Source organism: Pelodiscus sinensis, chromosome 9, assembly GCF_052426305.1.
Source record: "Pelodiscus sinensis isolate ZL-2025 chromosome 9, ASM5242630v1, whole genome shotgun sequence".
In the NCBI taxonomy this organism is placed as follows: Eukaryota; Metazoa; Chordata; order Testudines; family Trionychidae; genus Pelodiscus; species Pelodiscus sinensis.
The window spans coordinates 45,863,166-45,878,203 of NC_143060.1; the positions used below are offsets into that span (position 1 = coordinate 45,863,166).

At 43.3% G+C, this 15,038-nt stretch overlaps 2 protein-coding genes across 5 annotated transcripts in view; one reads left to right on the plus strand and one right to left on the minus strand.

Moving 5' to 3' along the window:
* The window catches only part of FNDC7 (fibronectin type III domain containing 7), a 30,060-nt gene extending 22,688 nt beyond the window's left edge, over window positions 1–7,372 (minus strand). The window contains exons 1-3 of the mRNA XM_006132608.5: window positions 4,529–7,372; window positions 4,007–4,025; window positions 2,380–2,637 (exon numbers count right to left, since the gene is read on the minus strand). Coding sequence (XP_006132670.2) covers window positions 2,380–2,637; window positions 4,007–4,025; window positions 4,529–4,591 — 340 coding nt within the window. The 5' untranslated portion in view covers window positions 4,592–7,372. The remainder of the gene's footprint in view (window positions 1–2,379; window positions 2,638–4,006; window positions 4,026–4,528) is intronic.
* Window positions 7,350–15,038, plus strand: part of STXBP3 (syntaxin binding protein 3) — an 88,308-nt gene continuing 80,619 nt past the window's right edge. For 2 of the 4 annotated variants that reach the window (XM_025189409.3, XM_025189408.3), the window contains exon 1: window positions 7,350–7,488. In XM_025189409.3, the coding sequence (XP_025045194.2) occupies window positions 7,398–7,488 (91 nt within the window). In that variant the 5' untranslated portion in view covers window positions 7,350–7,397. Of the gene's footprint in view, window positions 7,500–13,240; window positions 13,284–15,038 lie in introns of all 4 variants that reach the window. The other 2 variants (XM_025189410.3, XM_089780557.1) reach the window with 2 other exon arrangements.

Consider the following 15,038-nt stretch of genomic DNA (forward strand, 5'->3'; position numbering starts at 1 on the left):
CCAGAATATTGTATAGTCTCTTCCCCCAAGCTGATTATCTTTTAAATTGAAGAAGAGGAGATGCTAAGCTACCTAGATATAACACTCCCAACCAAACTTCAGAAATCAGGAATTTGGGCCTTAAATAAGTACATATAGCAGGTTCAACATGTTATAAGGCTACAAAAGAACAAAAAGAGCAGGAAACCTCACAAAATGGATGGAAGAGATCCAACTGCACTAAATGTAAAGTGAAAAAAAATCCAAAATGGAAGCATGCACTTGGAATACAACTACCATTTTCAAGGCAACTAACCTACTAGTTCAGAGACTTTGGAAGCATTCTGGGAATAATATTTCACAGGTATGAACTCTTGAACGAGGGATGTTAGTGACTAGTCAAGTAGCGACTCAACTAGTTGCTCCGCCTCCCCATCCCTTGCTGTGTCTGTCAGAGAGAGGCAGCAAGGGTTGGAGGAGCAGGGCCAGTGCTGAGGGGAACTGGCTTAAAGCTGGTTTCCCCCAGCACTGGCTCCATGGGGGACAGCGGAGGCAGAAGCACAACAGGAAAATGGCTCAAACCATTCCCACTGCTGGCGCTTCTGCTTTTTAAATGCACAAGAGCTCTCCGAGACTCTTGTACATTTCAAAAGCAGTAGTGCCACAGGGAGCATGGGGTGAGCAGGGACTCAAGCGGTCCCCACTCACCCCATGCTCTCTGTGGCACCCCCCATAGAGGCAGCAAAGGGAGGGGGACAGGAGTCTGTGCTGAGGAGACCCAGCTTAAAAGTCAGTTCCCCCTAGCAGAGTCTCTGGGGTGCCGCCTGCCCCCCCACTGGCTCTATCAGAGGCAATGTAGGGGATGGGTGGGACTGCTGGTGGGCTCCCCTGTGATCAGGGGCTGTTGCCACCAAGCAGCCCCTGTTTGCGGCAGGCAGAGCTGGCCGTGGGCAGGGGCTGCTCAGGCAGCAGCCCCTGTCCATGGCTAGCTCTGACTCCTGTGAACAGTGGCTGGTGCCAGAACAGAGGCTGCTATTTGTGGTGGACAGCAGGGGCGGATATACGGCAGGGCGAACGGGGCGGCCGCCCTGGGCCCTGCGCTTCAGAAAGCCCCGCGCATGCGCCATGGCGCCACTGCGCATGCGCATCGAGTCACTGCATGCTCATGGAAGTATGCTGCCCGGGGCCCCGCAAAACCGTCATCTGCCCCTGGTGGACAGGGCTGTCAGCTGCGAACAGGGGCTGCTGGATTCAGCGCAAGCTTGGACTGAGCAGTCCTGGCTAGCACTGATTGCTGCTGCTCTGCATTTTAAATGTAGTAAGAGCCCAGCAGTTTGGCTCCAGAGTCCGCAGGAGCCAGGACTGCTCATTCCAAGCTGGAGTTGGCTCCTGGACGTACCCTCAGTACAAACTGTATCGACTATATGATTAGCCAGATAACTGCATTTTAATATCCTTATCTTGAACTATAGATCTATTCTATTAGGCCCAAAGATTTTTTTATTTAGCATTAGCCATTTCCCTTTTTCTTCCATCTGTAAAAATTACAAAAAAAACCCAAAAAACCCATACACCTCAATCCCACCCTTTATTCTACATTTAAAAAAATACTGTGCAATTTAAAATTTAAATTCAATCTATGGGAGTCTGACTGAGTAATGACAGCAGGCTTTCACCCTTAATTGGGGACCAATCTTGCAAAACTTCCACATAGGGAATTCGTATTCAAGTAAAATGGAGTCACGTGACCCGGGGACTAGCAGGAGTAGATCCATAATACATTATTTCAGAACTGCATTAAAGAACTTTAAAATAGTATGCCATTTCTTCCATGACTGAGGTAACCAGGTGGGGAATAATTTTCAGGGTAACCATGACCATGAATTTAATTTTAGTAATTTCCTCAATAAGATGAAAATTTGCTTAAAAGAAACAAACAATTTAGTTTTTCAGTTAAAATTTTTTAAAATAAATTTAAAATGATTGATTTAAAAAACCCTAAATATCAGTTATGAAACAGGGAAAAGGGAACACTGTCTATCTAGGTTCTTCTAATGTCTAAGGCTGACTTAAACTGTAAAGAATAAGATTATAAATGGAAATAAAAAGTCAGTTTGTTCACATGTATATGACTTCACTTTTGTGTTCTCCAGTTAAAAACAAGGTGGCTGATTTTGAAAGTTGTGATTAGGTGAGCATTGCCACAAGGGATGCGTGCATACACACACAATTGAGAGAGAGAGAGTTGAACATGCTTCCTCTAAAAATGAATGGGGAAACGTCCATGGACTTCAATATGAGTAAGCTTCAGCTCTAAAAGTAAAATAATATATGGAGGGTGAAATCTTGGCCCTACTGAAGTTAATGGAAATCTTGCTTAGCAACCCATGCCATACTAACCTGTTAATTGCATAGTCTGTGCTTCCGCCAGGATAATTCCATTCTTATCAATGGCTTCCACTTTTACATTGTGAACTGTGTTGGGAGTTAGTGAAGTAAGAATACCGACAACAGGAACATCATTGAAATTTGCCAACAAAGAGTGGCCTACTGTGTTGACGGGGGTCGCTATGATTCTGTAGGAAAAGGCTCCTGAAAACTTGGACCATCTGAGATAAATGTTTCTTGATGTCACATTATATATGGATACAGAGAAACCTACAAAAATACCACAGTAATTTTAGTCTTTCAAAGCTGAAACACACTAAATGGCAAACTCGTTGGACAAAACTTTTTGAAATGTTTAAATAGCCTGAGTTTCAGAGGGTAGATTTTCAGCACTTTTCTGTGGAATTCAGGCCTCTTGAAGGGGCCTCAAGAATAACCAAACTACGTAATCCCCTTTGAAAAATAAATTTTGCATTAAACTATAGCTGAAATAATTTTCTTTGCTTATTTCTGTCACCCATTAATTATAAACGATATTGTTTTACAGTGTCACCAATTTTCATGATATTATTGCCAGGCTCATCACCATTGCTATTTTACTAAAGCCTGGCCTACTTGAATTTTCTGAATTCTTGAAAATCTCTTTAATTTAAAAAATAGTTTCTAGTTCTCATGGTTGCAGAATAAAACATGAAAGTGTGACTCATGTATACCCTATGGCTTAAAAAACAGAAGGCAAATAAAAAGAAGGCAACGTTTTGTGGTGGTTTTTTTTTTTAATCTCATATTTTTTAGATCACTACCTTGTGATTTTTTAACATATGATTTTGGCAGCACTACTATTGTTTACATATGGATTTAATAATCTTGCAAGTGTATGCCTAATCCTTTACCATTCTGTGCATGGAAACTACTTGGACATAAATGTAAGTTCCACACACGAAGAGCTTGCATGATCAGGCCTGCGATTTGTAAAATCTCTAACTATGCTGACTGCAGAAGTAACTGTCCAAATATTGTAGTAAATGTATAGTAATATGTAATGGTTAAGACTCTAGAATATTGTTATATATATTAATATGTACTGCCACAATGTATACAAAATGGATGACTTGTAAGAGCTCAATCCTTCATTCCTTGCTCAGCCAAAACTCACACTGCAGTCAACAGAAGTTCTGGGTGCACAAAACCCACAAGATTGAAGATGGAAATTGCGTATGATTTTAAAAATTAAAGATAAAAATGTAACAAAAAGTTTGCTATTTTAAGAGGGACAAAATATCATAGAAAAGCATGTAAACATTGAATAAACTGTGTAGATAATGGCTATAGGCTGAGAAGGTACTATTCAATGCAAATTAAGTATGACCTTAGACGTGTTTACACAAAGAAAGTTCACGCAAATGTATAGTAGTACAGGTAACTATTTTTCAAAACAAGTTTTTAAATAAATATTTTATATGAAGAAACATGTTCCTTTACATTTGCTGAATCTGATTTCAGTTTATTTAAGAATGAATTTTTGTTTGCCAACTTACTAGAATTTAAAAATCAATTTGAATTAGTTATCAGGAATTTCTATGTGCCTTTAGTGTCTATTTAAAAATAAAATGGTAAAAATACCTTTTAAAGACTTTACCTGTGTTAGCTGAAACAATCTGAAAATAAAGATATAGAACATTAGAATCACAAATTAAAAAATTATTTTGGGAAAAGGGAGAACATCTAACTTTTAGCAGTAATGACTTCTGTAAAACTGTATTTTGTGATCATTGCATATTAAGGTGCAATTTTACTTATATATTCAGTTTATTTAAGCATGCAAAAATATATGGAGTAGTAAGGTGAATTGAAAAGACTGTTACTGATGGGATTTAACATCGGTATGCAGCTCATATTACTATTTCATTATCCTCTATGAATCTGGCTATTGATTCACAAGGGAAAGTTTGCAGTTATTGACAGACTTTAAGACTGTGTTCTTGAAATGTAAGAATGTAGTGTTCCACCTGTGGGTCTGTTAAGAGTCCAGGAAAAAGTAACAATATAATATTTACCAAAATATAATAGTAAACAATAAGAATAAACATCTTATAAATATGTCGCTTTTGGTTTATTTTTAAAAAGGACATGTAAAAATGTTTAACAAAATTGAACTCACCATTTCAAGACTGATGAGGATAAATCCACTAAATACCAAAAATTTCCCTTTTACACTGGACATCTTGTTGGCCAAACTTTTATTCCATGCTTTGTGTCTGGATGTGATCAGTCACATACCCCATAAAGAGCAGCAATCAGCTGACTACAGTACAAGACTAGACTTTGAGACAGTGAAAAGAAATATTTGGCTGTAGCTCCTCCTTCCCAATCAGGCTGGCCTATAAACAGCTGAAATGACTAGTCAGTGAAAACATTGCATCCAACCTCAAATGCCCAGAAATGCTACATGGGCAGACTGTGTTTTGTTCTTTCCTCTGCTACACAGTTGTGATTTTTGTATTGCACCTATGCAACAGATAGCCCAAGTGAACTACTTACATTGGAATTTAGTCTTACTAGTTAAAGTTCACTACATATTATTTGAAAATGTTATACTAGAATTAATAATTTGAGGAAGCATCTTTCTAATTCTTTTTTGTACAGTGCACACTGAAGTAGAAATTACTTTCAGTTTGAATGTTCTTGTCTCCAGATTATTATTATAGTTAGTGATATTCAATTCTTTGTTAAAAGTCTGCCCGTATCTTGCATATTTCACTGTGGCAAAGAATATGCTGTGTAGAAATCTATAGCAATTTATCTGATTAAGCTATCTATATACATATTTTAGTATATTGGACAAACTTCTCAGTCACTTCGCCAAGAATCAATGCACACAACACAGAAATTAGACAATTTCACAAAGAAACAACAGTTTCTTGCCATTTCAACCAGACTGGGCATTGTCTCAATGACCTTATTACATGCATCCTGCTTCAAAAAAACTGCAAACACTAGACTACAAAGGGAAGCCTCAGAACTATCATTCATGCTTAAATTTGACACTTTACCAATGGGCCTTAACAAAGATGCTAATTATCTTACCCATTACAAAGGTAGCTTCCCCAATTATCACCCCTAATATCTTTATCTCATAGACACTAACCTCCCCCCCACCCCTCTTCTGTTCTAAAATATGATTTGTCAATTTTATGTGTTCACTTTTTTTGATTGTATCCCTTTGGTATATATGGTTGTGCCAATTTTCTTTCACAATTTGATCTGAGGAAGTGGGTCTGGCCCACGAAGCTCATCACCTAATAAACCATCCTATTAGTCTTTAAAGTGCTGCATAGTCCTGTCTTTAGTTTCAGCAAGACCAGACTAACATGGCTACATCTCTATTACTATTCTACATTTTAGAGTGTGACTGCCTTTCTGCAAGTCCATTTGTTCAAGAACTCCTCTTAAATGGTAAAAGCTAATGCCACCACATTTGGTATTTAGCTTCCTCTTCTCCTAACTTAAAGCAAGGTCAGGTATTGGTTGTGCCAAGGTAATTGAAAGATCTGGAAAAAGGACTGTTTTCCATACCATGAAAAGGATGAGGCTGCTGTATGGAGAGGCATTATACTAAAAGTGGCCACTAGAGCAGCAAACCTGCAAGGGAAAGTTATCCTGCCAAGTGTCTACTGGGGCCAGCTGTATCAACAAGGGAGTGGCCATAAGTGATGAGGCTCTGCCATCTTGCCTGTAAGCCTACTAAGGCTACATCTACACTGCAATGCTATTTCAGGATACAAGAGTATCCCAAAATAGTTATCCTGCATCTTAACAGCAAGCCCATTATTTTACACTCACTATTCCAATGTCCCTGTTCCATAAAGAGTAAGGGATGTTTCAGAATAGCAGCTTATTTCGAAATTTAGCACTGTGTAGATAGCACCAAATTACAAAATAAGCTATTTCAAAATAAGATATGCAGTTTGAGCTGTGCAAATTGTGTATCTTATTTTGAGCTACAGTGCAGTGCATGTAGAACCCAGATGGGCTGCATGTGGTCCTTGGGCTCCAGATTAGGGATGATACATTTAGTTTAATCGACTAATTGATGGATTTTCCATTCACTAGTCAATAAGCAGGGGAGCCACAGTAGGGTTAGTGACTGGCCCCAGGAGCTAACCTTGCACCAGCTTTGCCCTTTAAAATGTATTAAGAGCCAGCAGGCTCTTAGTACATTAAAAAGACAGGAGCGCAGTGGGGGGCCTCGGCATGAGCTGGGAGTCAGTTGTCCAAACTTGCACTGGGTTCCCCCTGTGAAACTTCTGATTTTTAAATGTGGTAAGAGCCAGGAGGCTCTTAACACATTTAAAAAGTAGAGGTGCAGCCTGTCAGGTGCAAGCTGGGAATCAGCTGATTCCGGGCTTGTATCTGGTTCCCCCTACTCCAGAGATGGTGCTGGGGGGAACCAGCTTTTAAGCTTACACCTGCTCCCCCACCCCCTTGCTACCTCTGATAGAGGCAGCAAGGGGGGGGAAGTGACTAGTCGAGGGACAAGTCGACTATCCACTATGCTAATGTTTATCCGATAGTCAACTAGTCCCTTACATCCCTAGCCCAGGATGCCCACCACTGCCTTGGAGCCCTGGAGTGCTGTGCGGTATCACCCCTCCCTGGGCGCCTCTAGCCATTGCGGTGTAGCCAGGAGAAGCAGAGGTCAGAAGGCTGCCCAGCCGAGCGGGCGCGGAGCGGCGGGAGCAAGTGCTGATTGCGGCGCCCAGAGGGACTTCGCCTCCCCAGCTGCCTTGACGCGGTCAGACAAGGCGTCCTCCGGCGGCGGTTGCAGCTGGCGCTGGTCGCACCTAGAGGGCTGCCCGCCTGCCACACGCGAGTTTCGCCAGCGGCCGCTTCACACAGGCACGCGCCCCTGCGACCGCGCGAGAAAGCCGGTAACATCACGGCCCTGGGGGGGCGGGGCTCCGTGAGAAAAGCGAGACCTCGGGTTGCCGAGTGCGGACGGGATGACGTAGGCGGCATGGCGATGGCGTATGAGTGAGGTGGAGTGGGGAATCAAGATGGCGCCTGCGGCGGTTGGCGCAGCGTCCGGGGAGCGGGGTCTCAAGAGCCTGGTGTGGCAGAGTAAGTCCGGGGTACGCGTGTTCCCTGCCCTGCCCTGCCCGCGGGCCCCCGCCGCGCCTTCTCCTCAGGGGCGGGCTGACCCGGCCCTATGGTAGGGCCCCGCGCCGTGCGGCTGCGCCGAGCCCGCCTGCCCCAGTGAGGGGAGCCCGGGCTGGGGCCCTGCCCTTACTTCTTTGGGGCCTTCCTCCGTGGGCCCCGCAGCCCGCGTTCCCCTCTGCGCTCCCGGGGCCCGCGGAGAAGCAGGGGGCAAGCGTTGGCTGCTCCGGGGAGACGGACTTTGCTTCACTGAACGGGAAACGGCCGCTGGTCCCACCGGGCCTGGGCGGCGGCTGCTTCTCCCTAGTGCTTTGGAGGCTCTGAAGCCCCCGCTGAGCCAGGGTCCCCGGGCAGCGAGGGCACGGGCCGAGCGAGTGGCCATGTTTTGTGGAAGATCTGTCTCGATTTCAGTGATGTCTTTTTTTTTTCCCCACATCGGGTCCTACCTTCACGAGCCTGGGCTGTCTTGTTGATCACTTATGTACGGAAATAAACGTACAACGAGACCAGGTGACTTCAGATGCTGGGAAGTGCCACTGACTTGCACTGACAAGTGGTGTTCTTCTGTGCTCCAATTTGTACTAGTTTAATTAGTTTAGCTTTTGTCCCGATCATCATTTTTCATTGGAATGTTAAGGAAATAGTTCTGCTATGGAAACTGCAACATTAATATTGTTCTAAGCACAGGATTTTCTACTCTTCTCCCTTCTGTGGTCGGTGGGGGGTAGTTGAGTTAGTCTGTTACAGAAAAAAAAATGGTCTGGTAAATAGTCTCGTACTACTTTTTTGTATTGTCGCAAACATTTTGTTTCCAAAAGAAAAATACAGGACTATGTAGCACTTTAACAAGGTGGTTTATTAGATGATCTTTCGTGGGCCAGACCCACTTCCTCAGATTAAATAGTGGAAGAAAATAGTCACAACCATATATACCAAAGGATACAATTAAAAAAAGTGAACACATATGACAAGGACAAATCACATTTCAGAACAGAAGGGGGATGTGGGGGGGGGGAGGAGAGGAAGGTAAATGTCTGTGAGCTAATGGTATTAGAGGTGATAATTGGGGAAGCTATCTTTGTAATGGGTAAGGTAGTTGGTGTCTTTGAGCGCTACAGGTAGAGTGTCGAATCTTAGCATGAATGACAGTTCAGAGGATTCCCTTTCAAGTGCAGATTTGAAAGGCTTCTGGAGTAGGATGCAGGTAATTAAGTCATTGAGACAGTGGCCTTTCTGGTTGAAATGGCAAGAAACTGTTTCTTTTGGAAACTTGATACTAGTAACAATCTATGTAGGAAAATAGAATCTAGTAATAAATTAGGTAATTTTTAAGAAAGATTGTACTGCATATGACAGCATAAATGGATGTAGATTTCATAAAATGTGAAACAAGGGGGAGGGGGAACAGCATTTATTACTGGTGACTTTGTCAAATCTGGCAACACTGGTAGAGTCACTATTGTGGAAATATGTAGAGACTGAAAATTGAGTGTCACCCAGAACTCAAGCATTCCCTTGTTTTGTTTTCCTCCACTGATGGATGGAAAACTTTCCTGGAAAATGCAAGGGAATTAAGCCATTCTACTCAATGTAACCTTTCCTTTGTTGCAAGAGGAAAGCTAAGTTTCTAGCCTTTATGGTTTTGAAAGTAATCTTACCTGTATATAGGGGCCTAACAAATGCATGGTCTAGTGATCAATTTCACACTACATGGTTTTAAAAATAATACATTTCATGATTTCAGCCATTTAAAACTGAAATTTTACAGTGCTGTACAGGCAGTCCCCGACTTACGCGGATCCGACTTATGTCGGATCTGCACTTACGAACGGGGCTTTCTCGCCCCGGAGATCGAGGTAGCGGATTGCTACCTGCGAGCTCTGGGGCGAGAGAGCCCCGTTCGTAAGCTGTTCTGGTGCCCCTGGTCTGCTGGAGACCGTCTCCAGCAGACCAGGGGCACCGGGCGGGTTCCCGCGCTTCTGAGGCTTTGCCAGAGCAAAGCCTCAGAAGTGCGGGGAACCGCCGCTGCTGCCGCTTCAGTCCCTGTGCCTGTGGTCTGCTGGGGACCGTCCCCAGCAGACCACAGGCACCAGGACTGAAGCCGCAGCCGCGGGGGGTCCCGTGCCTCTGAGACTTTGCCAGAGCAAAGCCTCAGAGGCGCGGCACCCCGCTGCCGCTGCGGCTCTGCTCCCGGTGTCCCTGGTCTGCTGGGGGGGGGGCGGCTAGTGTGCCCCCCCCCAGCAGACCAGGCTTTTGTTTTGGACCCTGGAGCAGAGCAGCTGGGGCGCTGCCGATTGGTCCTGCAGCGCCGCTCTGGGCACTACTGGACCAACCCGGCAGCACCCCAGCTGCTCTGCCCCAGGTCCTGATTCAGCCGCTGCTGGTCAGTTTCAGCAGTGGCTGAATCAGGACGCCTGGGGCAGAGCAGCTGGGGTGCTGCTGGGTTGGTCCAGTAGCGCCGAGGAGCGGTGCTACTGGAGCAACCCAGCAGCACCCCAGCTGCTCTGCCCCAGGTGTCCCCAAGTCAGCTGCTGCTGAAACTGACCAGCGCTGACTACAGGAAGCCCGAGGCAAAGTTGCTCTGCCCCAGGCTTCCTGGAATCAGCGCTGATCAGTTTCAGCAGCAGCTGACTTGGGGAAGCTTGGGGTTCTTAAGTTGAATCTGTATGTAAGTCAGAACTGGCGGTCAGTTTCAGCAGCGGCTGAATCTGGACGCCAGTTCCAACTTACATACAGATTCAACTTAAGAACAAACCTACAGTCCCTAACTTGTACGTAACCCGGGGACTGCCTGTAATCTTAAGGGTCCTGGCCCATAAAGGAGTTTTGGGTTAGGGTGGATGTTATGATACTTCTACCCTTACTTTTAGACTGCTACTGGTGGTGGCACTGCTTTCAGAGCTGGAGAGCGGCAGTTGCTGGCAGGAGTCCAGTTATGAAGGTATATCTACTCTCTCTGCACAGTTGGGCCCTCAGAGCAGCTTCTGCTCTCCAGCCATCCAGCTCTGAAGTCAGCCTTACTTCTGAGCTGCTGACACTGCAATTCCCTTAAAATCTCCTACACCCAGTTTGTGACCCGCAGTTTGAGAAATGCTGGTCTCACCCATGAAATTTGTATACTTCAGGGTAATTAGGGGGTGTTAATTAAGTTTAACTGGCTAATCGAATAGTCAATGTCAGTTATCGAGGAAGGTGAAGAGAAGCTAGTGTGAACAGTGCCGGTGCTAAATGAGAAAGGGAAGTGGTATGAACTGATTATGAATATTGATAAAACAAAGATAATGGTATCTGGAGAGAAGGCAATAAGAAGGAAGATCCGTGTAGCTGGGATCGAACTAGAGAAGCTCACGTATTTGGGGAGCAACATGACTTATTTCCTTCTTACAGTCTAAATCATAATGACTAGAATAGTGGAAGCAAGAGCGAGTTTGAAGGCAATGGATAAGATCTGGAAAAGTAAAGCAATTATCTTAGGAATGAAGCTGAGCATCTTAAACGTGTATTTAGCTGCCTGTTGTATGGATGTGAGACATGGGTGATAACAAAAGATTTGAAGATAAGGATATTGGCGTTTGAGAGGAGTTGTTATAGAAGGATCCTGAGAAAAGGATGGATGCAGAAGGTCACCAATGAGGAATTATATAGGAAGATAAAGTCGAAAGAACTTACTGCAGAAGGTTATACAATGGAAGTTACAGCTATTTGGGCATAACTGCAGAATAAAAGATGAGTGAAAAGTTAAGACCCTGGTATGTGGTATAATGGATGGTCCGAATAGGAGAGGCAGACCCCACAGAGAATGGGTAGATGATATAGTAGATTGGTGCGGAGCTAGTCTACAGAAACTAAGCCACTCCGCACTGGACAGGGAAAGATGGAAGGAAATATTAGGAGGCATCGGACACCAACGGGTGTTGAGCCCATGGCTGATGATGATGAGGCTCCCCATGGCATTTCAAAGCAGCAGCACTTCATAGAACAGACCCTGGGCTCCATTAGAGGCAGCAAGGCGGGAGAGGGCAGGGGGAGAAGCGACTACTTGACCATCCAATAAGCAAATGCTTAGCCAATAGTCAAGTAGTCATGCACATCCCTAAGGGTAATAGCACACAAGATCAGATTTCAGTCTGTGTTTTTTGTGGCTATGAATTTGGTAAGCCCCTATATATACCTATGTAATGTGGCCGCCTCAAGTCTGTCTTCAGTGCTGTCTGAAGCTTTTCCAAAGCAGCAGCCAAGTGAATATATCAAGAGATGTAACACTTCTTTTGCTATTTGGAGGCTTGTGAGAATCAGTGAAAATGGCAAAAATCCTCCTTCATTCTGAGCTTCAGCTGAGGCGGGTACTGTTGCTTTCCAAGGAGAAGGAAAATCTCCATTCTGAGAAAATGAGGCTGCATACAGTAGATGCAGCCTCTTCAGTAATGAAAGTGCTGGTGGAAAAGTAAAACATCAGAAATTCTGTCTTGTGTGGAAGATGGCAAGGTATTGGAGGGCCCCCAAACAAACAGGAAAATGAGGCTTTGAAGCAGTCAAAGTGTTTCTCCACTGGGAACTGGAGCTTATGAAACTTGAACTCATGATCAGATGTGCTGCTCAGATGGGCTCCCTTTTCTGAGGGGTGCTTATGGCACTGTCCGCACAGGAAAGGCAATTCAAACTTTCCAGGGGCCTTTCTTTTCACCTGGGCTATGTCTACACTGGCATGATTTTCCGAAAATGCTTAACGGAAAAGTTTTCCATTAAGCATTTTTGGAAAAGCATGTCTAGATTGGCAGGATGCTTTTCCGCAAAAGCACTTTTTGTGGAAAAGCGTCCGTGGCCAATCTAGATGCGCTTTTCTGCAAAAAAGCCCCAATCGCCATTTTCACGATCAGGGCTTTTTTGCAGAAAACAGTACAGTGCTATTTGTGCAAGAGGGCTTTTTCCCAAATGGGAGCAGCACAGTATTTCCGCAAGAACACTGACGATCTTACATGAGATCATCAGTGTTCTTGCGGAAATTCAAGCGGCCGGTGTAGACAGCTGGCAAGTTTTTCCGCAAAATCATTTGATTTTTGTGGAAAAACTTGCCAGTCTAGACACAGCCCTGGAGAGCAGTAAAGATGTGAGTCCTGGCTAGAGCAGTCACAGCAGGGTACTATGGAATGCTTCCTGAAGACCAAGAACATCAACTTTAGCAATGCTGTGTCCTGACTACCATAAAGTAGACCATGCAGGGTTGACTTAGCATTATTCTTTATGAAAAGTAGGAGTACCAAAATAGACTTTAGGGGCCATTAAAGTTGATGGAATGGTAGTGTGGACTCCTTGTTTAGAAAATCTACATTGAGCAGCTAAATTCAGCGAACTCCTAGTGGAGACTAGGGCCGGGATTGAGAAACCTGAATCATGTGATGCTCTACCTGCCCCATGAAACATTGCTAACCCTTCCCAAAGCATCCTACAATTAGTTGTAGAATGGAATAGCTATTTACAGTGCACTGCTTTGTCAGTGCAAAAGCTGATAGTGTGGATGCACTCTGTGGATACAAGGAGCTTAGTGTAGATATGCAAAAGCAATTTAATTAAAATGGCATACCTTTTGTTGGCAGAAATCTAATGTAGGAGTAAAGTCTTTTTTGGCTCATATGGCCAAATAAGTGCTGTATTTACATTCTATACATTACGTGTATATCTAGTGAAATTTTTGACTGCTGCTGTATCTATTTGGCAGACATTTGGAATGAACTCTCCAGTGAACCCAAGATCTTTGAGTGGTAACTAGTTTAAACTCTCTATTTTGAATATGTAGCTATGAGATTATGTACTTGATATTTGGCTTGCATACAGTCTAATCTTTAGAACTACTTCTCCTCTACTATTTTCTGTTCTCTCCCTCTCTCTCTCATATTAAGTTGAATTGATTGGACCTTTCATTGATAAGGGGGTATAGAAGAAAATGGATTTTTGTGAGGAAAGGAGGAGAAATCGGGCATGCTGGTATTAGCCTGTTTCAGACATGGGGGAATAGTATGGATGAAAACCTCTGGAAGAGAGGAGAATATCCTGGGGGCCCTGCAAATGGCATTATTGTTCGCGCAAGAGAGAGCATAATCGGATTGAAGATGTAGAGATTAGTGGCAAGTGGGTTTGGGTTTTTTTTTTTTTTTTTAAGTATTTTGGTCAAACTTCAACAAATGTGATAGAGATGCAGCCGTGTTAGTCTGGTCTAGCTGAAACAAAAACAGAACTATGTAGCACTTTAAAGACTAACAAGATGGTTTATTAGATGATGAGCTTTCGTGGGCCAGACCCACTTCCTCAGATCAATATGTGGAAGAAAATCGGCACAACCATATATACCAAAGTGATACAATCAAAAAAGTGAACGCATGTGAATTGACAAATCAAATTTTAGAAAACATTGATCTTCCTCCGATCAATACGTGGAAGTGAGTCTGGCCCACGAAAGCTCATCGCCTAATAAATCATCTTGTTAGTCTTTAAAGTGCTACATAGTTCTGTCTTTTGTTTCTACAACAAATGTTGCACTGAAAATTGAGAGAGTAATAAACATTTGCCAGGAATAAGTTAATTTTTACCATGTGATCTATATATAATGCTAGATTTAATTTTAAATTAATGGGCTGAGCGTTCTTAGGAGTGATGCTAGAAAGCTTCCAGAATTAATTCCCTTCTGATTTCTGAAACAGAGGTCCTCTAGGACACTGTAAGGTAACAAGTGGAGGGTTCATAAAAATTACTAGTATGATAAAAACATACCAGTACCTATCACACTAGTGTCCAAAAAGATCTATCATACTAATAACTAACAAATTTAAGTTAAAACGACCTGTTTTTTGGCAACAAATGGATATCAACAGCATTAGTAAGAGAACAAATCTGCAGGGATTACTGTGGCTTTTGTTTTCTCTTAAATGGTCTGACATGCATCTGAGTGGTTTTAAACATAGTGGATATTTATATATCTGAAATAGAGACCAGAATATTGAACATGGACTCTTTACTTAGGGCACATCTAAGTTTTACTTTAGAAAGAGGATATACAAATTCCCACCGAATGTGCATGTCTTCTTTGATCACTTTTTCAAAAGGTTTTTTCAAAAAAGCAAGCAGTCTAGATGTGATTATTTCGGTGGGGGGGAGGAAGGAGAACCCTTTTTTGAAAACCTGCAAAGCTCAATTTTTTGAGGAAGAAGGTTCTTTTGAAAACCCTTTTCGAAAACTGCGTCGACCACTTTTTCAAAAACTTTCTCGAAAGCGATCAGATGAAGAAATTTACATATCTTCCGAAAGTAAAACATAGTCTAGATGTGCCCTTAGTGCTTTCAAAGTTGTGGCATCTAAAAGCAACAGCTCAACTGGATCCAGTCTGGTTATGTAAGCTTGAAAGAGGATGCATTTATGAATTTGCCAGAGTGCCAGTTAGATTTTTAAGGCTGAGGACTAACTGACTGCTTTTGCCAGTATATAATAGAATCCAGTAGGATGACCCCGTATTTGAGTCTACA